This window comes from Dysidea avara, chromosome 4 (assembly GCF_963678975.1).
Source record: "Dysidea avara chromosome 4, odDysAvar1.4, whole genome shotgun sequence".
In the NCBI taxonomy this organism is placed as follows: Eukaryota; Metazoa; Porifera; class Demospongiae; order Dictyoceratida; family Dysideidae; genus Dysidea; species Dysidea avara.
In genome coordinates, this window is record NC_089275.1 from 4,012,951 (window position 1) to 4,038,659 (window position 25,709).

At 37.9% G+C, this 25,709-nt stretch overlaps 2 protein-coding genes across 2 annotated transcripts; both read left to right on the forward strand.

Moving 5' to 3' along the window:
* Positions 1-19,363: 19,363 nt before the first annotated feature.
* LOC136252816 (uncharacterized) lies at positions 19,364-20,262 on the forward strand. Its single transcript, XM_066045391.1, has 2 exons — positions 19,364-20,113; positions 20,212-20,262. Exons 1-2 carry the CDS (start codon positions 19,364-19,366, stop codon positions 20,260-20,262), a joined length of 801 nt encoding a protein of 266 aa, XP_065901463.1.
* A 2,902-nt stretch (positions 20,263-23,164) lies between these two features.
* Positions 23,165-23,890, forward strand: LOC136252819 (fibrinogen-like protein A). The gene has a single exon (XM_066045394.1). It carries the CDS (start codon positions 23,165-23,167, stop codon positions 23,888-23,890), a length of 726 nt encoding a protein of 241 aa, XP_065901466.1.
* Positions 23,891-25,709: the final 1,819 nt, after the last annotated feature.

Consider the following 25,709-nt stretch of genomic DNA (forward strand, 5'->3'; position numbering starts at 1 on the left):
CATAGCTTCTTTTTCCTAGGAGATATGGATGATTATATCAGACCATGTAGTAATTTCACATGCGTGGGACAACAATTAACTTACAAATTGGGTGATTTGTTCAGGTGCTGGAATGGTTAAAACTTATAGTCTTAGACAATGTTACATGGGATTTAATTGCAGAAAAGTACCAAGAATACTTCATTAAACTATCAGAAAAGTCTTTTGAAGTACTTTAGATTATAAGAATTGAATTATTGGTAAACAAAGTTATTTGTCACCATTTGTCACCCTTAATCACTCACAGAACTCAATACACTACCATAAAAGTTAGTTTATAATGTACAGGACAGAAAATTGGCCATATCTCAGGAATGCTTACAGATATTAAGCCGAAATTTTAACACAAGATAGATGAGCACCCAATACCTCATTTAAGCTATAAAATAGAAAATTGACCTATGTGCCAAAAAGGTAGGTTTTCCAAGATCAGGTCACATTTTGTGTAACCCAGTCCATTCTGATAAGGTGTCCATCAAATTCAAATCTACTGTAACATATTTTCCCAAAATAATCTAATCCTTTTAATTTCAAAACTTGAGTGAGATACACTGTAGCTACTGTACATGGGTCACACTAAGCACAAGGATCTTGTAGCTTTTACAAGTAAATTACACCAACGGAATCGAAATAATCTAAATATTTCAAAGTAGATTTTGTCCTCAACCCTTATAGTTTGCCTTGAAGCCACCATAAATTCACTTTTATACAAGTATAGTGTGTGATAGTTGAATAAAATTAATTTTGGATTGCTGGTCTACTAGTTGCAAAGTGGCACTGGCACAATATCTACTTTGAAAACTTCATAATTTTGTAAAATTACACAGGAATACATATAGCTAAGCCTCTGAGGACCACCAAGGGACAACTTAGTGATTGGCATCAATTGAAATGTTCATAAGTATCTACAAAGTTATGTGAAACATTATCAATACTATATATATATATATAAAATTGTGTACTTTCACTTGCTCTAATAGAACACTCCAATAGAGCAATGATTTTGACTTTTGTTATCATATTTTCAATGGCATATACAGTAGTAGAGTTTTGTGGTGTACTTGTTTTCATTTGTCATCATGGAAACTTCTGTAAAGAAATTCAATCTTTCATTTTTATTGCATGTACTAGCATAATATTTTTCTTTGGCTTAATGCATTTACTTAGTAGATTATATACAAGGCCAGTCATAGTCTTTTCAGTCACTGAATATCCATAGTCCTGTTGGGAAAAGAGCATTTACAATAATTATAAGCTATTTCAAAGTGTGGCATCAAAACATATCATCACATTCTACCCTATCAAAATATGACTACTGACATACAAAACGTTCTGAAATTATTTCCCAAAAGTTACGAAGGTATGAATTTCAAACGTACACATGCATGGTATGTGATTGTAACTGGATACAGGAGTACTTGGAAGCTTTCCTGTCTAATTCATGACCCTCTACAGTACTATAAATACCAGCATACTTCATCCACTAACAGTTCCAACTGATCAAAGAACAACACAGGAGCACGTTTCTAGCAACCTCTTCAATCTACACTAACTGATCTACCAGATATCATCACCTACAGTAACAACAGCAACAATGAAGATTGTTGTTCAACTCATCACACTGTCACCATTGCTGCTACTGATTGATGCTAATCAATACTGTGATAACCTGGTCAGGGAATGCAATGCAAACTTCAAGACTAGGTGTTTGCTGAACTTCACTATTAATAATTGCTGTGATCTGAAACTTTTCTTATCTCCCTCCGGTATCTACAAACTAAGAAAGGGAGCATTGACACTGGCGATGGCTACTTTGACATGGACAATGCTGAAGGATGATGGTTGGTGATACAGAGAAACAAGAAAGATAGCACAGAGAACTTTAACAGAAAGTGGAAAGATTATGAAGAAGGATTTGGAGATGTCAAGTCAGAATTCTGGTATGGTTTAAAGCAGTTACGTTGCTTAGTAGAACGAGGCCAATGGGAAATGAGAGTTGATTACCAAACATCTAGCAAGGCTTGGGCCTACATCCACTACACTCAGTTCAGCATAGGAAGTACCAGACATGGGGCCAAGTACATGAGTACTTATACTTAAGTATACACTTAAGTACAAATTTGAAAGTACTTGTACTTTACTTAAATACTTTCTTAATTTCCCCAATGTACTTGTACTTATACTCAAGTACTTCACTAAGTACTTGTATGTACTTGAGTACTTAAAGTACTTTTAAGTACTTGTAAGTACTGCAAACATTGTACGTAGTTTGTACACAGTGGGTGTACAATGAGAATAACAAAATTGTATGAAGGTGCAATTTACAACTACTTGTGATTCTTCTACTGCCTTCCCCAACCATACTATGTATCATGTTGCCACGATTAATGATGTCATAGCTTTCTAGCAAACAAAAACAATGCTGCTGTTCAAAGCAGTGCATTTTAAGAGTTTAAGAGAGAGAATGGTTGACAAAAACCTGAAAGTATCAACTCCTCTAGGCACACTTACATACTACAATACACTGAATACAGTGTATATTTTACTACAGCAAAATGTACTTGTACTTTACTTAAGTACTTCCAGCATGTACTTGTACTTTACTTAAGTACTCTCTTGATTGCTGCAGGAGTACTTGTACTTGTACTTGGAAAATTCAAAAGTACTTGTACTTTACTTAAGTACTTTTAAATGTACTTGGCCCCATGTCTGGGAAGTACTAGTGATGAATACCCATTGATGGTAGGAGGCTTCACTGGTATAGGTTCTAATACCTTTGCAACCTCTAACAACATGAAGTTTACCACTGTGGACAATGAAAATGATACATGGAGTGGTGGTAACTGCACAGCAAGGTATGCAAGTGGATGGTGGTTCAACAGTTGTCATGGTATTAATCCTAACCGATGACCACCTTATCCATCACTACTCTTTGTTGAGATGAAGATTCGTCCCAAGAACTGCATAACTCAGTAACTCAGACCCATATTGGTACTGTACAGTGTGTATTTCTGCACTTTTGATTTGTAATAGTCACTGTATACACTTCAAATAATACATATGCTAGCTATGTATTTGCATTATATATACTGGTCCTGTACAACAATATTTGTGTAGTTAACCATTTAATGTTGTACATGTACTAACACATTACTGTTCTGATTAGTGACCATAATAGTTAGTGCTACATACTCTTTAATAAAGCCGCAGCTTGTAAACTGTTACTTTGATAGAAGGAGCAAGCAAGTACGTATATTTTAAATTATGTACTATCTAGAGGAACTTGGAATTCTTTAGTACATATAAGTAAAAGCACTACACATGAGCTGATTGCAGAACTTTATTTGTCTATATATACAGTAGGACCTTGTTTATCTGGACCTCATCATCAAACATCTGGACATTGACTCAGTTAATCAAATGGGTCTGAAGTAATGCACATGATTAATAATTGAAGGGAAGTGGTTGCAGTCAGTGTTGGGACAGTTACTTTAAACATAACTAGTTACATATTACATAAATACTTGCAACTGAATTACTTAGTTACAAATACATATTACCTATAAAATAAACTAACTATAATAATATTACATATATTACTTTGTGTCCACAGCCTTAAGCTGTCATGTGTGAAACTACTACCTTATCACGTGACATGATTGCATTGCTGGACGATGTGCAAATCTTGGTTGTAATTATATAAGTAAGAAGCTGGTGAATAAGCTTCATTCAGTAGGCTTCATTACTTCGTTGCGGCTAAGCGTTACCCAGTGGATCACTGATGAGATAAGTAACTTCATTACTTGTAGCAATAATATTATGTAATATAATAGTTACTATCATTAAGTACGGTAGTACTTAATGGTAGGGATCATCAAGGTTCATCATTTCCCGCCAAAAAAAATCGCACAAAAAGCAGACTTTCTAAGCTATAACGGCGATTTGTCATCATTGTACTATGAAAACAAAACACACCTATGCTTTCAAAACAGCTCGAAACGCATCCAATGGATTTCTACGAATTTAAAAAAATATATTATCCGACCGAATTTTCTACTGACTGACTGACTGCCTGACTGACTGACGCATTCAGTCAAGCGTATCGGAAAACTGGGTACTGCTACAGCCCTAATTCTTTCACAGAAACGCTCAAAATTTCTGCAAGAAGAAACTTTTGACATAGCGCTAAAGATACAGTGTGTGCGCTATTGTCTTACCTTTTATCCTTCCTTACTGCGGCCATCAGCCTTGGTAATCACCAGCATGGTAGGGCTTCACCACCTGGCTTACGCTAGCGCGGGGCCCAAACACTAGCCGGCCAGAAAGGTTGTCGCACTAAATTATTCGAATACAGGTGTTGTTTAGAAGTAGACTTTGAGAAAGAGCAAGTTGTTCAACGTCGAATATATTAGCGATATCTAAGTGTTGTTTTCAAGTAAAGATAGTTGGCAACGTTTTAATTGTGGCTTGCTTTTCTAAATGCATTTCTTTGCTTTGAACAGCACTACCTATTTAGTGTTATTTTCAATTCAGTTATTGTAACAAGATAGCGTTAACTAAGAGTATTGCTGTTATTATCATTTTGTGTGTTTTGTCCGAGGTAATATTGGATTCACCCATGCCTTCAAAGCAAGCCTCACGGAGAAATAAGAGGAAGGAAACTAACAGGGTATACTATGAAACACACAAAGACACTATACTGTTGAATAAGAAAGAGAAATACAGTACCGAAGGTAGATCTGAACGTCATGCTGATGAATACTACAAAAAAGTCGCAGCTTCACGTGTGAAATCAGCTGAAAGCACCAAAGCGGCAAATCAATCAGCTAAGTGAGCTTCTAATGCTGTTTATCCAGTGTACCTGCATGTAATTTATTTATAGAGAAACAGCAGAAGAATAGCACATCAGGAGGTGATAGAGGTTGGGGACGTGGAGGCAGAGGAGGGAGACATGGAGGCAGAGGAAGGGGACATGAAGGCAGAGGAGGAGGACATGGAGGTAGAGGAGGGGGCATGAAGGAAGAAGAGGAGGGCGTAGAGGAAGGGGGCATGGAAACAAAGAAAGCGATGATGGAGGCAGCCAATCTGGGACAGAAGTTACTCACCAGTGACTTACACCACCAGTGACTCAGGAGCATGACACAGGACAGAACATAGCAACACAAGGTTGCAGTATTTTTGTTTATAATTATAAATAGTTGTGTATCAGAGTAATTTGGATGAGGGACAGTGTCTATCTGCACTACAGGCACAGCTCTAAGTATCACCTCTGGCTTCCCTAAATAATTAGCCTAACCTCATCATCAACACCGATCATCACCTATCAACAAATCAGGGTAGATGTGTGGTGATGTGTTAATGCTTTGATGAATCTTAAGCTATAACTGGTAGCTATTATAACAATGCATGGTACTTCTATGCATAATTTACTTCAGCAAAATTAGTACCATGATAAAATTAATTTGCAATTGCATCCTTATGAACTTAGCATTTGTAATAGATTTTGTTGTAGAACTGAGCAGTGCACAGATGGTAGATGAGAATCACATATTAAGATTTCTCAAATTACAAGAAAAAATAAATAAATTACATTTCAATAAAGCAGTCAACAATTTCTGGTAATGAAAATATAAGACAACTATTTCTGCTGAGAAAGATTTCATTCTACATCACACCTCGCTGTATGGTCTGTATAAAAGTCCATTGTACTATGTTACTAGCATTTACATTGAGAACTTGCATGTAATCCTGGAGATTCTGCTAATATGCTGCAGGTGAATAAAAAGTACACAAACAAGTGTAATAAAAAATTTGGAATTTTCAATATGAGTAGGGATCAAAGTAATAAAAAGTACTGAAACAAGTGAGATTTACCACCTGATGCCTTACTACCACACACATATCTTACTAGAACTGCAGAGAGTCTTGAAATGCTGAAACAAGTGACATTATCTACCACCTGAAGTCTTGCTAGTACAGACAATCTCCCTACTTCAGTGCCATTGTCTATAACTTCTCAGGAACTGAAGTAGGGATTGTGTGTACTAGCAAGACTTCAGGTAGTAGATAATGTCACTTGTTTCAGCATTTCAAGACCCTCTGCAGTTCTAGTAAGATATGTGTGTAGTAGTAAGGCATTAGGTGGTAAATCTCACTTGCTTCAGTACTTTTTATTACTTTGATCCCTACTCATATTGAAAATTCCAAATTTTTTGTTACACTTGTATTACTTAGGTAACGCATTACATTTGTAAGTAAAGTAACTTGCATTATATTTACCTGTTTTTATAACGTATTTCATTATATTACTTAGTTACCACAAAAGTAATAATTATTACATAACATGTTACCCCCAACACTGGTTGCAGTTATTAGACTATAGCATGCATAGTATGCTTTAAAGTTTAGTCGCTAATGAGGTATTTAAAATCCAACAGATAGTCTACCTGCATATATGTATCTAAACTGGTTAGATATCCGTGACAAAATATTTTGTCATGTGTGTCACATGTTATTCCACTCATTCCGGTCACAACAGCCATCAGAAATCATCGCTAGAGTGTAAAGAAAGCATCACTGATGATTGTACTCATCCAGGAAGTCTACCAGTAAGTTATTTTAGCGCTAATTTGATCAGGAAGCCACCAGTTAGACAGTTATTTACTACATTCAAGATTAATTTTTGTATAAGACATTGCATTTTTGCTTCAGACAATTCATGCTTCACACTAACCGACACTCATTCTCAATGGTAACTTCTGTCCAGTCATTGTAGTGATCTCTGTTAGTTCACTGAGGATTCGCTGGTGGTGATATCATATAAAAACATGTGATATATCGATACTGCTGATCTATAAGAGTTCACCTTCCCCTCCACTACATATCATTAGCTTTGATGACTCTTCAGTACGCCATGACCCAAATAGATCACAAGATAATCCACTCTAAATCAATGATCAAGTACAAAACTTTTAACATAACACACACACACACAAAGTAAAAAGCAAAGCCTTTTGGCTGCCATATAAACAACCGTATACACAATTAACTGGGCCACCTGTGCATGCACTAATCAGGTACCTATGTGAGTCAGTGCTATCAAATCCTCAGAACTAGCCCTATAGTAACCCACAGGACAAATTTTGTACTCTTGAATACCTATACACTAGTAGAACCATGGCCATGCAGCTATAACTGTAAGTACATGGTGTATACATTTACGTCAGTGTTCAGTCACCTGCAACATTCCTGGACTAGCCATAATCACACATGGACCAGTATCATTAAATGTTCTACAGATTATTTAGATACTATTATGTACTTAGTAATTTTACACTGTGAGATTGGAAATACCCATGAATATGAATTGTTTGAAATTGATACAGCTGTGCCTGTCTTCTGTTGCACTTCTTCATACACCAATGATTGTCTGGTAAGCTATAGAAATATCATAGAATGATACAAACCCACAATCAGTTATCAACACGCCCACAGTAACTTTGCCAGTGCAGAAGCGTAATAGATGAGAATGTCATGTATATAATTATGTCAATACCATAGGTGGCTTTCTGTAGTATAATCTAAGCAAATCACAGCTGTTGGAACAAGTAACATACACAAATCAACACATCTGGAAGGAACATCTGCTACCATGAAGTGACAACCCTTTAGGCAGGAAATATCTCCTGTGTAGAATATCTGTGGAAAATGAAAATTGGCTAAGCGATAAACAAAAAGGTATACTGCCTAAGGATTATTAGTGGTAACTACATTGTATGCTCAAAGCTTACGTACAAAGCAGACTACAATGTATGCTGCAACCTCACGTGTATAGGTAAGTGTTTGACATAGCTGCCAGACCCTTGTCTATGTCAGTGGTAGGTGCAACTGCCTTGTGTTTCTATGAATATAATTGCATTATTAGATTTGTGATTACAGCAGATCATGACCTCAGTTATGAATATGATTAAAACTAGAATTGTGATGTATATATTTATCTAATCCAAAACAGCCAAGCTGTAAAAAAAGAGTGCGGCCCTCAAAAAGGCTATGGTGAAAAAAGATGTGAAATCCAAGGTGGCGGCCAAGAAATGGCTGTGATGGTAGGTTAATGGTAAAAATTTTAATAACAACAATTCAGGTGAATTTTGTGCCAAGACCAAGTGGCACCAAATTCATCTGAATTGTCGTTATTAAAATTTTTACCATTAACCTACCATCACAGCCATTTCTTGGCCGCCACCTTGGATTTCACATCTTTTTTCACCATAGCCTTTTTGAGGGCCGCACTTTTTTTACAGCTTGGCTGTTTTGGATTAGATTTCACTTCTTTTTGTATTTGTATTTGTATTGTATTAATGCTTTACAGTGACCAGCACTGAAGGTCTGCAGCAACATGTGCTGCAGCCTTAGGATTACCTAACCTAAATTAAAGGACTTAGACTTAGTTGCTTATAGCTGAAAAGGTGTAACAGAAAAGGGGCCAAAGTAAGGAAAAAAATCCCTCCAACCCCAGGAATCGAACTGCAGGTCACCCAATGTCTAGTCGGTATCTTTGGGACTTTTTTAACCTATCTTTTTTTCTTTACCACAGGAAGAAGAAAAGATGAAGCAGATGTACTTTAAATATTTCTGATTTTATCAGTAAATGTACAAATTATGTATATAATACATATATTTATTGCAGAACTCTCCATGGTGGTTTCTTTGTAACTGAACACTCTACAAGGTGACATCTTCTAGCTGCTCTCTCTACAGGGTGAATTGTTTGTAGCTGAACTCTCTACAAGGTAATTTCTTCTAGCTGATCTCTCTACAGGGTGATTTGTTTGTAGCTAAATTCTGTACAGGTGATTTGTTTGCAGCTGAGCTCTTTACAGAATGGTTTCTTTGTAGCTGAACTCTCTACAAGGTAACTTCTTCTAGCTGAACTCTCTACATGGTGGTTTGTTTGTAGCTGAACTCTCTACAAGGTGACTTCTTCTAGCTGATCTTTCTACAGGGTGATTTGTTTGTAGCTGAACTATCTACAAGGTAACTTCTTCTAGCTGATCTCTCTACAGGGAGATTTGTTTGTAGCAGAATTCTGTACAGGTGATTTGTTTGTAGCTGAACTCTTTACAGAATAGTTTCTTTGTAGCTGAACTCTCTACAAGGTAACTTCTTCTAACTGATCTTTCTACAGGGCAATCTGTTTGTGGCTGAATTTTCTACAGGGTCATTTCTTTGCAGCTGAACTCTCTACATGGTGGTTTCTTTGTAGCTGAACTCTCTACAAGGTAACTTCTTCTAGCTGAACTCTCTACATGGTGGTTTGTTTGTAGCTGAACTCTCTACAAGGTGACTTCTTCTAGCTGATCTTTCTACAGGGTGATTTGTTTGTAGCTGAACTATCTACAAGGTAACTTCTTCTAGCTGATCTCTCTACAGGGAGATTTGTTTGTAGCGGAATTCTGTTCAGGTGATTTGTTTGCAGCTGAACTCTTTACAGAATAGTTTCTTTGTAGCTGAACTCTCTACAAGGTAACTTCTTCTAACTGATCTTTCTACAGGGCAATCTGTTTGTGGCTGAATTTTCTACAGGGTGATTTCTTTGCAGCTGAACTCTCTACAAAGTAATTTCCTCTAGCTCATCTTTCTACAGGGTGATTTGTTTGTAGCTGAATTCTCTACATGGTGTTTTCTTTGTAACTGAAGTCTCTACAAGGTAACTTCTTCTAGCTGATCTTTCTACAGGGTTATTTGTTTGTACCTGAATTTTGTACAGGTGATTTGTTTGCAGCTGAGTTCTTTACAGAATGGTTTCTTTGTAGCTGAACTCTCTACAAGGTAACTTCTTCTAGCTGATGTCTCTACACGGTATAGTTTATAGCTGAACTCTTTACATGGTGGTTAAGTTGTAACTAAACTCTCTACAAGGTGATTTCTTCTAGCTGATCATTCTACAGGGTGATTTGTTTGTAGCTGAACTCTCTACAAGGAAACTTTTTCTAGCTGATCTCTCTACAGGGAGATTTGTTTGTAGCTGAACTCTCTACAGGTGATTTGTTTGCAGCTGAACTCTCTACATGATGGTTTGTTTGTAGCTGAACTCCCTAATACAAGGTAACTTCTTCTAGCTGAACTCTCTACATGGTGGTTTGTGTGTAGCTGAACTCTCTACAAGGTGACTTCTTCTAGCTGATCTTTCTACAGGGTGATTTGTTTGTAGATGAACTATCTACAAGGTAACATCTTCTAGCTAATCTCTCTACAGGGAGATTTATTTGTAGCTGAACTATCTACAAGATAACTTCTTCTTGCTGATCTCTCTACAGGGTGATTTGTTTGTAGCTGAATTCTGTATATAGGTGATTTGTTTGCAGCTGAGCTCTTTAAAGAATGGTTTCTTGGTAGCTGAACTCTCTACAAGGTAACTTCGTCTGGCTGAACTCTGTACGTGGTGGTTTGTTTGTAGCTGAATTCTCTACATGGTGGTTTCTTTGTAACGGAACTCTCTACAAGGTAACTCCTTCTAGCTACAGGGTGATTTGATTGTAGCTGAATTCTGTACAGGTGATTTGTTTGCAGCTGAGCTCTTTACAGAATGGTTTCTTTGTAGCTGAACTCTCTACAGGTTAACTTCTTCTAGCTGAACTGTCTACGTGGTGGTTTGTTTGTAACTTAACTCTCTACAAGGTGACTTCTTCTAGCTGATCTTTCTACAGGGTGGTTTGTTGTTTGTAGCTGAACTATCTACAAGGTAACATCTTCTAGGAGCTCTCTGTACAGGGTGAATTGTTTGTAGCTGAACTCTCTATAGGGTTATCTGTTTGTAATAGAACTCTCTACAGGATGGTGTCTTTGTAGCTGCTCTCTCTATGGGGTGACTTGTTTCTAGCTGATCTCTCTGCAGGGTGATCTGTTTGTAGCTGAACTTTCTACAGGATGATTTGTTTGCAGCTGAACTCTTTATATGATGGTTTCTTTGTAGCTGAGCTCTGTACAAGGTAACTTCTTCTAGCTGATCTCTCTATATAGGGTGACTTGTTTGTAGCTGAACTATCTGCAGAGTGATTTGTTTGTAGTTGAACTCTCTACAAGGTGATCCTTCTAGCTGATCTCTCTACAGGATGACTTTTTCTAGCTGAACTCTCTACAGGGTGATCTGTTCATAGCTGCACTCTGTACAGGGTGATATGTTTGCAACTGATCTCTCTACAGGGTGATTTGTTTGTAGCTGAATTCTGTATATAGGTGATGTGTTTGCAGCTGAGCTCTTTAAAGAATGGTTTCTTGGTAGCTGAACTCTCTACAAGGTAACTTCGTCTGGCTGAACTCTGTGCGTGGTGGTTTGTTTGTAGCTGAATTCTCTACATGGTGGTTTCTTTGTAACGAAACTCTCTACAAGGTAACTCCTTCTAGCTGATCTTTCTACAGGGTGAATTCTGTACAGGTGATTTGTTTGCAGCTGAGCTCTTTAAAGAATGGTTTCTTGGTAGCTGAACTCTCTACAAGGTAACTTCTGGCTGAACTCTGTACGTGGTGGTTTGTTTGTAGCCGAATTCTCTACATGGTGGTTTCTTTGTAACGGAACTCTCTACAAGGTAACTCCTTCTAGCTGATCTTTCTACAGGGTGATTTGATTGTAGCTGAATTCTGTACAGATGATTTGTTTGCAGCTGAGCTCTTTACAGAATGGTTTCTTTGTAGCTGAACTCTCTACAAGGTAACTTCTTCTAGCTGATCTTTCTACAGGGTGGTTTGTTGTTTGTAGCTGAGCTATCTACAAGGTAACATCTTCTAGGAGCTCTCTCTACAGGGTGAATTGTTTGTAGCTGAACTCTCTATAGGGTTATCTAATCCAAAACAGCCAGCTGTAAAAAAGTGTGCGGCCCTCATAAAGGCTATGGTGAAAAAAGATGTGAAATCCAAGGTGGCGGCCAAGAAATGGCTGTGATGGTAGGTTAATGGTAAAAATTTTAATAACAACAATTCAGGTGAATTTTTGTGCCGCTTGGTCTTGGCAAAAAATTCATCTAAATTGCCGTTATTAAAATTTTTACCATTAACCTACCATCACAGCCATTTCTTGGCCGCCACCTTGGATTTCACATCTTTTTTCACCATAGCCTTTTTGAGGGCCGCACACTTTTTTTACAGCTGGCTGTTTTGGATTAGATTTCACTTCTTTTTGTATTTGTATACCCCAAAGCCGGCCTATCCGGCCATAGGCCGGCTTTGGGACTTTTTTAACCTGTCTTTTTTTCTTTTCCACAGGAAGAAGAAAAGATGAAGCAGATGTACTTTAAATATTTCTGACACTGCTTGAAGTATCTTAGTTTACTAGAGTGGTATATCCCCAGTATATGGAACAGTTAATTGTTTGTTATTTTAGTAGTTTTTCAGTAAACCCGCATTCACTGATGTTTTACTGAGAGTTTAAAACTTAGTAAAATAATTATGTTCCATATACTTAAGTTTACTGACACTTTACTATCAGTATAACTACAGTAAGGCATCTTAACAAATTAGTAAACTAAGAACCTTCAAGCAGTGTGATTGTATCAGTAAATGTACAAATTATATATATAATACATATATTTATTACAGAACTCTCCATGGTGGTTTCTTTGTAACTGAACACTCTACAAAGTGACTTCTTCTTGCTGCTCTCTCTATAGGGTGAATTGTTTGTAGCTGAACAATATACAAGTAACTTCTTCTAGCTGATCTCTCTACAGGGTGGTTTGTTTGTAGCTGAATTCTGTGCAGGTGATTTGTTTGCAGCTGAGCTCTTTACAGAATGGTTTCTTTGTAGCTGAACTCTCTACAAGGTAACTTCTTCTAACTGATCTTTCTACAGGGCAATTTGTTTGTGGCTGAATTTTCTACAGGGTGATTTCTTTGCAGCTGAACTCTCTACATGGTGGTTTCTTTGTAACTGAACTCTCTACAAGGTAATTTCTTCTAGCTGATCTCTCTACAGGGAGATTTGTTTGTAGCTGAACTCTCTACAGGTGATTTGTTTGCAGCTGAACTCTCTACATGATGGTTTCTTTGTAGCTGAACTCTCCACAAGGTAACTTCTTCTACCTGATCTTTCTACAGGGTGATTTGTTGTAGCTGAACTCTCTACAAGGAAACTTCTTCTAGCTGATCTCTCTACAGGGAGATTTGTTTGTAGCTGAACTCTATACAGGTGATTTGTTTGCAGCTGAACTCTCTACATGATGGTTCTTTGTAGCTGAACTCTCTACAAGGTGACTTCTTCTAGCTGACCTTTCTACAGGGAGATTTGTTTGTAGCTGAACTCTCTGCAGGTGATTTGTTTGCAGCTGAACTCTTTACATGATAGTTTCTTTGTAGCTGAGCTCTCCACAAGGTAACTTCTTCTAGCTGATCTCTCTACAGAGAGATTTGTTTGTAGTTGAACTCTCTACAGGTGATTTGTTTGCAGCTGAACTCTCTACATGATGGTTTCTTTGTAGCTGAACTCTCCACAAGGTAACTTCTTCTAGCTGATCTTTCTACAGGGTGATTTGTTAGTAGCTGAACTCTCTACAAGGAAACTTCTTCTAGCTGATCTCTCTACAGGGAGATTTGTTTGTAGCTGAACTCTCTGCAGGTGATTTGTTTGCAGCTGAACTCTTTACATGATAGTTTCTTTGTAGCTGAGCTCTCCACAAGGTAACTTCTTCTAGCTGATCTCTCTACAGAGAGATTTGTTTGTAGTTGAACTCTCTACAGGTGATTTGTTTGCAGCTGAACTCTCTACATGATGGTTTCTTTGTAGCTGAACTCTCCACAAGGTAACTTCTTCTAGCTGATCTTTCTACAGGGTGATTTGTTAGTAGCTGAACTCTCTACAAGGAAACTTCTTCTAGCTGATCTCTCTACAGGGAGATTTGTTTGTAGCTGAACTCTCTACAGGTGATTTGTTTGCAGTTGAACTCTCTACATGATGGTTTCTTTGTAGCTGAACTCTCTACAAGGTAACTTCTTCTAGTTGACCTCTCTACAGAGAGATTTGTTTGTAGTTGAACTCTCTGCAGGTGATTTGTTTGCACCTTAACTCTCTACATGATGGTTTCTTTGTAGCTGAATTCTCCACAAGGTAACTTCTTCTACCTGATCTCTCTACAGGGAGATTTGTTTGTAGCTGAACTCTATATAGGTGATTTGTTTGCAGCTGAACTCTCTACATGATGGTTTCTTTGTAGCTGAACTCTCTACACAAGGTAACTTCTTCTAGCTGATCTCTCTACAGGGAGGATTTGTTTGTAGCTGAACTCTATACAGGTGATTTGTTGCAGCTGAACTCTCTACATGATGGTTCTTTGTAGCTGAACTCTCTACAAGGTGACTTCTTCCAGCTGACCTTTCTATAGGGAGATTTGTTTGTAGCTGAACTCTACAGGTGATTTGTTTGCAGCTGAACTCTCTACATGATGGTTTTTTTGTAGCTGAACTCTCTACAAGGTAACTGATGTCTCTACAAGGTCACTAGTTTGTAGCTGAACTCTCTACATGGTGGTTTCTTTGTAACTGAACTCTCTACAGGGTGATTTCTTTTAGCTGATCTTTCTAGAGGGTGATTTGTTTGTAGCTGAACTTTCTACAGGTGATTTCTTTGCAGCTGAACTCTCTACATGATGGTTTCTTTGTAGCTGAACTCTCTACAAGGTAACTTCTTCTAGCTGATCTCTATACAGGGAGATTTGTTTGTAGCTGACCTCTCTACAGGTGATTTTTTTTTTGTAGCTGAACTTTCCACATACAAAGTGACTTGTTCTAGCTGGTCTCTCTACAGGATGACTTGTTTCTAGCTGATCTCTCTGCAGGGTGACTTGTTTCTAGCTGAACTCTACCGGGTGATCTGTTTGTAGCTGAACTCTCTACAGGATGATTTGTTTACAGCTGAACTATCTACATGGTGGTTTCTTTGCAGCTGAATTCTCTGCAAGGTGACTTCTTCTAGCTGAACTCTCTATAGGGTGATGTTCTCGTAGCTGAACTCTCTGCAGGGTGATTCGTTTGCAGCTAAACTTTCTACATGATAGTTTGTTCATAACTGAACACTCTACAAGGTAACCTCTTCTAGCTTATCTCTTTACAGGATAACTTGTTTCTAGCTGAACTCTCTACATGGTGATTTGTTGGTAGCTAAACTCTCTACAATTCGATTTGTTTGCAGCTGAACTCTCTACATGGTGGTTTCTTTGTAGCTGAACTCTCTACAAGGTAGCTTCTTCTCTCTACAGGATGACTTGTTTCTAGCTGAACTCTCTACAGGGTGATCCTTTCGTAGCTGAACTCTCTACAGGGTGATTTGTTTGCAGCTGAAGTCTCTACATGATGGTTTGTTTGCAGCTGAACTCTCTACAAGGTAACTTCTTCTAGTTGATTTCTCTACAGGGTGACTTGTTTCTAGCTGATCTCTCTACAGGGTGATTTGTTTGTAGCTGAACTCTGTACAGTTTGATTTGTGTGCAGTTGAACTTTCTACATGGTTGTTTCTTTGTAGCTGAACTCTCTACAAGGTAACTTCTTCTAGTTGATCTCTCTACAGGATGACTTGTTTCTAGCTGAACTCTCGACAGGATGATCTGTCCATAGCTGAATTCTCTACACGGTAGTTTCTTTGTAGCTAAACTCTTTACAAGGTGACTTCTTCTAGCTGATCTCTCTATAGGGTGATTTGTTTGTAGCTGAACTATCTGCAGGGTGATTTGAACTCTCTACAAGGTGATGTTTTCTAGTTGATCTCTCTACTCAGTCTGGATGACTTGTTTCTAGCTGAACTCTCTACAGTGTGATCTGTTAAGTTTCTACCTGATCTCTCTATAGAGTTATATCTTGTTTGTATAGCTGAACTCTTTTACATGGTGGTTTTTTGATTGGTTGCTGAACTCTTTCTCCACGGTGACTTGTTTGTACTACAGAGTGACTTGTTTGTAGCTGAACTCTCTACAGAGTGACTTACTTGTAGCTGAACATTGCATAAAGTAACTTGTTTGTAGCTGATCTAGATGAACTCTCTACTAGGTAGCTTTTTTGTAGCTGAACCCTTTGCGCAGTGACTTGTTTGTAGCTGAATTCTCTACAGAGTGACTTGTTGTAGCTGAACTCTCTACAAGGTGACTTGTTTATAGTTGAATTCTCTTCAGTGTGACTTATAATGTTCTGAATCTCTACAGCAACATATTTGTAGCTGAACTCTCTACAGGATAACTTGCTTGTAGCTGAATTGTCTATAAGATTAACTGTTTGTAGCTGAACTCCCTACAGAATAACTTGCAATGCCAAAGAAATTCTATATTGGAGTAAGTTATAAACGTAGCTGAATGCTTTATTAGGGTGACTGTTCTATTAGAGTATCTCGATCTCGCATATGCTACACGTAGTTGGCTTTGGAATCATAACTCAGTGGTTTGTAATCCGATTCTTCTGTACTACTGCAAGGACTTTCTATGATAATTATTCCAGCTACACACCGATTTTCAGCTCACTGTTCTAAGCGGTTTGGCTGGTAGGCGTGAAAACTAATAGTTTTTTTATTCATAAAAGTCGATCGCGTAATTGTGACATAGGTTGGGTTTTGTGTCATATCTCGATGGCCTTTAACTGGATTCTTTTCAAACCACAAAAAGGCACTCCTACGATAGTTACTCGATCTACATAGCAATTTTCAGCTCATTCCTTCAAGCGGTTTACCCTGTGGGCGTGACAGACCTTCGACCTTATTTTACGCAGATAATCGGTCATAACTCCGTGAATGTTCATCGGATTCCTACCAAACTTGGTACTGAGATTCGCCTTAATGAGCCCTTTAAGTGTGCCAAATTTTAGCCCGATCCAAGCACGCATTCGTGTTTTATTGCGGATTTTGCAAAGTGTGCGAAAAGAAGAAGTAGAAGAAAAAAACCCCAAACTTTGGCCGCTCGTATCTCGGAAATGACTGGAGCGATTTTCTTCAAATTTGGTATGTGGCCTCCCCTACCTCGCCGGCATTTCTGTAGAAACTTTAGTTTTAATAGGATAAGGAATCACGGAGCTACAAAGGTATGAAAATCGCGTTTACTTTCTTCCTGTAAATATACTCACGGTGTGGCGCGTCGGCTACTTGGGCCGCACGCATACTACCGTGTGTCTTGATCTGTTTGTAATAGAACTCTCTACAGGATGGTGTCTTTGTAGCTGCTCTCTCTATGGGGTGACTTGTTTCTAGCTGATCTCTCTACAGGGTACGTAATCTGTTCGTAGCTGAACTTTCTACAGGATAATTTGTTTGCAATTGAACTCTTTATAATATGATGGTTTCTTTGTAGCTGAGCTCTTTACAAGTTAACTTCTTCTAGCTGATCTCTCTATATAGGGTGACTTGTTTGTAGCTGAACTATCTGCAGAGTGATTTGTTTGTAGTTGAACTCTCTACAAGGTGATCCTTCTAGCTGATCTCTCTACAGGATGACTTTTTCTAGCTGAACTCTCTACAGGGTGATCTGTTCATAGCTGCATTCTGTACAGGGTGATATGTTTAAGCTGAACTCTCTATATGGTGGTTCCTTTGTAACTAAACTCTCTATAAGGTGATGACTTGTAGCTGATCTCTACTGGATGACTAATTGTTTCTAGCTGATCTCTCTATAGAGTTATAACTTTCTCTATAGAGTTATAACATGTTTGTATAGCTGAACTCTTTACAGAGTGGTTTTTTTGATTGGTTGCTGAACTCTCCAGCTACACGGTGACTTGTTTGTACTACAGAGTGACTTGTTTGTAGCTGAAGTCTCTACAAAGTGACTTACTTGTAACTGAACATTGCATAAAGTAACTTGTTTGTAGCTGATCTAGATGAACTCTCTACTGGGTAGCTATTCTGTAGCTGAACCCTTTACGCAGTGACTTGTTGTAGCTGAATTCTCTACAGAGTGACTTGTTGTCTCTACAAGGTGACTTGTTTATAGCTGAATTCTCTTCAGTGTGACTTATAATGTTCTGAATCTCTACAGCAACATATTTGTAGCTGAACTCTCTACAGGGTGACTTGCTTGTAGCTGAATTGTCTATAAGATTAACTGTTTGTAGCTGACCTCCCTACAGAATAACTTGCAATGTCATCTAATTCTGTAATGGAGTAAGTTATATACGTAGCTGAATGCTCTATTAGAGTGACTGTTCTATTAGAGTATCTCGATCTCGCATATACTACACGTAGTTGGCTTTGGAATCATAACTCAGTGGTTTATAATCCGATTCTTCTGTACTACTGCAAGGAATTTCTATGATAATTATTCCAGCTACACACCGATTTTCAGCTCACTGCTCTAAGCGGTTTGCCTGGTAGGCGTGAAAACTAATAGTTTTTTTTTCATAAAAATCGATCGCGTAATTGTGACACAGGTTGGGTTTTGTATCATATCTCGATGGCCTTTAACTGGATTCCTTTCAAACCACAAAAAGGCACTCCTACGATAGTTACTCCATCTACATAGCAATTTTCAGCTCATTCCTTCAAGCGGTTTACCCTGTGGGCGTGACAGACCTTCAACCTTATTTTACGCAAATAATTGGTCATAACTCCGTGAATGTTCATCGGATTCCTACCAAACTTGGTACTGAGATTCGCTTTAATGAGCCCTTTAAGTGTACCAAATTTCAGCCCGATTGGAGCACGAATTCGCGTTTTATGGCGGATTTTGCAAAGTGTGCGAAAAGAAGAAAAAAACCCAAACTTTGGCTGCTCGTATCTCGGACATGGCTGAAGCGATTTTCTTCAAATTTGGAATGTGGACTCCCCGACCTAGCCGGCACTTCTGTAGCAACTTTGGTTTCAATCGGATAAGGAATCACGGAGCTACAAAGGTGTGAAAATCGCGTTTACTTTCTTCCTGTAAATATACTCACGGTGTGGCGCGCCGGCTACTTGGGCCTCACGACACACTACCGTGTGTCTTGATACAGCCATATGTATATGTTAGGGTATGGCCATGAATTCACAAAAAAGTTCATAAGCAAGTAGCTATAAGTAACAATTGGGGATCTTAAACTAGAGTAGGGACAATGTACATACGTAGCATCCCAATCAAAAGTACTGGATTGGAGTGTATAGTGAGTAAATTCCAGTTAGCTACTGTAAAAAGTTAAGTAGCAAATGTCTCTACTGTGTATGTTCACAGCAAAATGATGTGTCTTATCTGAATGCACAATGGCCTAAACCAAAGTAGGACTTTTTGTTACAGGTGTAGCACTTAGTACACCCCAGGGTTCAATCCTAGGGCCCTTACTTTTTTCTATTTATGTCAATGACTTGCCAAGTGTTATTTCTTTGTCTGACATTAATATGTATGCAGATGATACGGAGCTTCACTTTAGCCATGGTGACCTTTCTGTTGTTGAAAAAACCCTTCAAGCAGATGTAGGGAATGTTTCCACTTGGCTGGTTGTTAATAGATTCAAATTGAACGTGATTAAATCATTATGTATGCTCATTGGTTCCCGCCAGAGAACTGGAGGGCTGAATCTCAAAATAATGTTGTGTGGTGCTATCTTGAAGCAAGTTTGTTCTACTAAGTATTTGGGTGTATATTTTGATCAGCATCTCACTTGGCAGGTTCATGTGGATTATGTTCTTGGTAGAGTTAGAATGAAACTTTTTGCTATGGATCAGGTTAGGCCGGCTTCCTCTAGAGTTCTGCAGTTGCTATATCAAGCTTATATTTTACCGGTGTTGGATTATTGTGATACTGTGTGGTTACCATCAAATTCTAGTAGTACTCGTCGTTTGGAAAGACTCCATTCTAAGTTTACATCATCTTTCCATTCCTCTGATAACTTTAACTTCCGATCATCTTTAACTGAAAGGCGTACTTTTCACACAGCTGTACAGGTTTTTAAAATTCTCAACAAGATTTCCCCTCCTTATTTACATGGGATTTTTTCATATGCTGTGGATGTTACTGGTCGCTCTGGTAGAAATTTACACCGATTATTTGTTCCAAGTGTTAGAACTAATTATGGAAAACAGTCTTTGGCGTACAGGGGTACGGCCATATGGAACAGATTACCTAAAGCACTATACAGTGCTAAAACTGTGAATGGTTTTAAAACATTATTTTGTACAATGTAATTCTGTTTTGTTGTGTATGTATGTACTTATATTGTATTGTATTTTTTTTGTTGTGCTCTCAGGGCATAGCTGAAAAACAGCCTTCTTTGGCTGACGCTATTTTCCCTGATTAAATATCATTTTTTTTAAAAAACAAAAAAACTATATATAACACATGGTGTATTTATTTTCATCATGTAGTTGGGTGGTCTCTATATATTTCTTAACAAGCTGATTCTTAAAACCACTAAAGTACTATCGGGAATAAATGTTGTGGGGATTTCAAAAATAGTGCTATGAACTTTAATGTGCATTTGGGAAATCAATTACAGGTTACAAATACTTTAAGTGTCTTGTTACTACAAAAGAATTTACACATCATCACTGCTGACTCGTAGCCACAAAGTTTTTCATTTCTCAATAAGGAACATGGACATTTTTCAACAATGGCCTATAAGGAGCTCATTTCCTGGTGGCAGGCGGCATTTCATCTTCTACAGTGGAGAACAAACAGCTTACTGGCTGAACTTCTAGGGGATCGTAAGACATTTATTCCAATATGTTGGAGCAAAAGTAACATTGTGTAATGATGTGTATGCCTGGAGATGAAAACCTTACTGTGTTTGACTGATGGTTACTATGCATGGTAACTATGGCATGTATGACTATGATAAAAGTAAGACAATAGTGCATGTGTTGTCTGGCTATCAATATGCCAAAGGTTTCTTTTAAGTGCATGATTTTGAAACGTTTCTGTGAAAGAAGTAGTGCAGCTAGTACTGTAGCTGTAGCCACTTTTCTGCTATATTTGGCTGAACGCATGAATTAGCTAGGCAGGCAGGCAGTAGAAATTCCATTAAATAATTTTTTAAAATTCTGATGAAAGCATTTTGAATCAATCTGAAGGTAATTTTGGGCTTGGTTTTACCCAACCAATACTGTCATATCACCGTGAGAGCAAATCAAGGTACAGTAGGTTTTTGGGTGACATATATCACAGACCTTTGTCATCCTTACCATACAGTACTATCATACAGTACAGTATGATATGTATTATGAGAAAAAAGAACTGATCATGAATTGAAAATGTTTTTTTTTGCAAAGTGGAGCTACAAGCATTTGTTTACTTGTGACACTTGGGGATTTTTCCATAACGGTACTTCTTGAAGGATAAAATTAAACCACCCTACATGTATGATGACTTTTTGAAAACTAAGAGTTAATGAGATCCTTAGGAGTAATACACAAATAATTTACAACTCTCTTAGCTAGTATTGGTGCACTTCTTACATTTACTTGTACAGCAGTGGTAGCTATGTCATGGAAAAATTGGTCCTGGTAAAAACGGTCCGGCAGGACCAATTTTGGATGCCAAAACTGGTCTGACCAGACCGATATTTGCCTCAGACCAAATTTGGCATTGCAGGTAGTAATACATGCAGTATGTTACGGATTAACACATAGCTGTGGTTGCTACAACTTTCAGCAAGAAAGGTATGCAACGACTACACAAAGGAGCTTGAGGTTAGCTACTTCTAAAGGCCTGTTACTGTGCTATCTGCTGGTGTAGCAGCAAGTCCATGGAATTTATTATGGAATTGACCTCATTAATCCATCTTTTATTACTGTTACTGCACACTTGATTCCTTTAATTCACAATTCCTTTACCTGGTTTCTGCTTCAAACTGGTTTCAATAACAAATCTACCAGCATATTCCAATATAAACTGCAGCTCTTATGATAAAAGGTTGGGATATGGCTACTGTCTGGGGGTGGCTATAATACAAGCTGTAGACCAGTTAAATACAGCAATGTACACATGTTCATGGCATTACATGCATCCCATGCATGACGAAATCTGTAAACTACACAAAATTTTGACAATTAAAGTATTCCCAAAACCAAGTACAGTGTAGCAGCTACAAAGTCAATCATTTTGAACAAGATTAATTGTTCTCAAAACATAACTGTGTAATTATGTGAAACTTGATTACTTTTTCCAAACAAAACTTTGAGAGCTTCAAAATATATTTTGTGCAACCCAGTCCATTCTGATAAGGTGTCCACCAAATTCAAATCTACTGTAACATATTTTACCAAAATAACCTAATCCCTTCAAGGGATTCAAAATAATCTAAACATTTCAAAGTGGATTTTTTCCTCAACCCTTAGTTTACCTTGAAGCCACCATAAATTTACCTTTATGCAACTATATAGTGTGTGATAGTTGAAAAAAATTAATCTTGGATTGCTGGTCTACTAGTTGTAAAGTGGTATTGGCACAATATCTACTTTGAAAACTTCATAATTTTGTAAACTACAGAGGAATACATATAGCTAAGCCTCTGCGGACCACCAAGGGACAATCTAGTGCTTAGCATCAATTGAAATGTTCATAAGTATCTCTGAAGTAATGTGAAACATCATCAATACTATAAACATTTGTGTACTTTCACTTGCTCTAATAGAATACTCCTGGACCAATATATATAGAGCAATCATTTTGACTCTTGTTATCATATTTTCAATGGCATACAGTAGTAGTTTTGTGGTGTACTTGTTTCCATTTGTCATCATGGAAACTTCTGTAAAGAAATTAAAGCTTTCATTTTTAATGCATGTACTAGCATAATATTTTTCTTTTGCCTTGATGTATCTACTTAGTAGACTATGATACAAGACCAGTCACAGTCTTTTCATCAGTCACTGAATATCCATAGATCCTGTTGGGAAAAGAGCATTTGCAATATAAGCTATTTCAACGTGTGATATCAAAACATATCACTTTCTGAAATTATTTCCCAAAAGTGTGAATTTCAAAACACGCATGGTATGTGATTGCAGCTGGATACAGGAGCACTTGGAAGCTTTCATGTCTAATTCATGACCCTCTACAGCACTATAAATACCAGCATGCTTCATCCACTAACAGTTCCAACTGATCAAAGAACAACACAGGAGCATGTTTCTAGCAACCTCTTCAATCTATATTAACTGATCTATCAGATATCATCACCTACAACAACAACAGCAACAATGAAGATTGTTGTTCAACTCATCACACTGTCACTATTGCTGCTACTGATTGATGCTAATCAATACTGTGATAACCTGGTCAGGGAATGCAATGCAAACTTCAAGACTAGGTGTTTGCTGAACTTCACTATTAATAATTGCTGTGATCTGAAACTTTTCTCATCTCCCTCCGGTATCTACAAACTAAGAAAGGGAGCATTTGACACTGGCAATGGCTACTGTGACATGGACAATGCTGAAGGTGGATGGCTGGTGATACAGAGAAACAAGAAAGATAGCAAAGTGAACTTCAGCAGAAAGTGGAAAGATTATGAAGAAGGATTTGGAGATGTCAAGTCAGAATTCTGGTATGGTTTAAAGCAGTTACGTTGCTTAGTAGAACGAGGCCAATGGGAAATGAGAGTTGATTACCAAACATCTAGCAAGGCTTGGGCCTACATCCACTACACTCAGTTCAGCATAGGAAGTGCTAGTGATGAATACCCATTGATGGTAGGAGGCTTCACTGGTATAGGTTCTAATACCTTTGCAACCTCTAACAACATGAAGTTTACCACTGTGGACAATGAAAATGATAAATGGAGTGGTGGTAACTGCGCAGCAAGGTATGCAAGTGGATGGTGGTTCAACAGTTGTCATGGTATTAATCCTAACCAACGACCACCTTATCCATCACTACTCTTTGTTGAGATGAAGATTCGTCCCAAGAACTGCATAACTCAGTAACTCAGACCCATATTGGTTACTGTACAGTGTGTACAACTCTGCACTTTTGATTTGTAATAGTCACTGTATACACTTCAAATAATACATATGCTAGCTATGTATTTGCATTATATATACTGGTCCTGTACAACAATATTAATATTTGTGTGGTTAACCATTTAATGTTGCACATGTACTAATACATTACTGTTCTGATTAGTGACCATAATAGTTAGTGCTACGGACTCATTAATAAAGGCGCAGCTTGTAAACTGTTACTTTGGTAGAAGGAGCAAGCAAATATGTATATTTTAAATTAGGTAGTGGATATCCGTCCAGCAGTCACATGAATAAAAATCATATCCAACAATTAAGCGACTTTTAATTAAAAAATTTTATTGGCAAGATACACGCGTCTACACTGGAAGCAGCTAGAAACAAGTCACACTGTAGAGAGATCAGCTAGAAACAAGTCACCCTGTAGAGAGTTCAGCTAGAAGAAGTCACATTGTAGAGAGTTCAGCTACAAAGAAACCATCATGAAGAGAGTTCAACTGCAAACAAATCTCCCTGTAGAGAGTTAAGTTAGAAGAAGTTACCTTGTAGAGAGTTCTGCTACAAAGAAACCATTCTGTAAAGAGCTCAGCTGCAAACAAATCACCTGTATAGAATTCAGCTACAAACAAATCACCCTGTAGAGAGATCAGCTAGAAGAAGTCACCTTGTAGAGAATTCAGCTACAAAGAAACCACCATATAGAGAGTTCAGCTGCAAACAAATCACCCTGTAGAAAAATCAGCTACAAACAAATCACCCTGTAGAAAGATCAGCTAGAAGAAGTCACCTTGTAGAGAGTTCAGCTACAAAGAAACCACTATGTAGGGAGTTCAGCTAGAAGAAGTTACCTTGTAGAGAGTTCAGCTACAAAGAAACCATCATGAAGAGAGTTCAACTGCAAACAAATCACCTGTAGACAGTTCAGCTACTAAGAAACCACCATGTAGGGAGTTCAGCTAGAAGAAGTTACCTTGTAGAGAGTTCAGCTACAAAGAAACCATCATGAAGAGAGTTCAGCTGCAAACAAATCTCCCTGTAGAGAGGTCAGTTAGAAGAAGTTACCTTGTAGAGAGTTCAGCTACAAAGAAACCATCATGAAGAGAGTTCAACTGCAAACAAATCACCTGTAGACAGTTCAGCTACTAAGAAACCACCATGTAGGGAGTTCAGCTAGAAGAAGTTACCTTGTAGAGAGTTCAGCTACAAAGAAACCATTCTGTAAAGAGCTCAGCTGCAAACAAATCACCTGTATAGAATTCAGCCACAAACAAATCACCCTGTAGAGAGATCAGCTAGAAGAAATTACCTTGTAGAGAGTTCAGCTACAGTAAAAAGAAACCACCATGTAGAGAGTTCAGCTGCAAAGAAATCACCCTTTAGAAAATTCTGCCACAAACAAATTGCCCTGTAGAAAGATCAGTTAGAAGAAGTTATCTTGTAGAGAGTTCAGCTACAAAGAAACCACCATGTAGAGAGTTCAGCTAGAAGAAATTACCTTGTAGAGAGTTCAGCTACAAAGAAACCATCATCTAGATAGTTCAGCTACAAACAAATCTCGCTGTAGAGAGATCAGTTAGAAGAAGTAACCTTGTAGAGAGTTCAGCTACAAAGAAACCATTCTGTAAAGAGCTCAGCAGCAAAAAAATCACCTGTACAGAATCCAGCTACAAATAAATCACCCTGTAGAGAGAACAGCTAGAAGAAGTTACCTTGAAGAGTTTTCAGTTACAAAGAAACCACCATGGACAGTTCTGTAATAAATATATGTATTATATATATAATT

What these genes read in the sequence shown, in the direction of transcription:
- LOC136252816 (XM_066045391.1), top strand. Translation starts at nt 19,364, where the DNA reads ATGTATGCAGATGATACGGAGCTTCACTTTAGCCATGGTGACCTTTCT. An exon ending in CACTATACAGTGCTAAAACT is followed by an intron (nt 20,114 to 20,211) that starts GTGAATGGTTTT and finishes TTGTGCTCTCAG; the next exon opens with GGCATAGCTGAAAAACAGCC.
- LOC136252819 (XM_066045394.1), top strand. Translation starts at nt 23,165, where the DNA reads ATGAAGATTGTTGTTCAACTCATCACACTGTCACTATTGCTGCTACTG.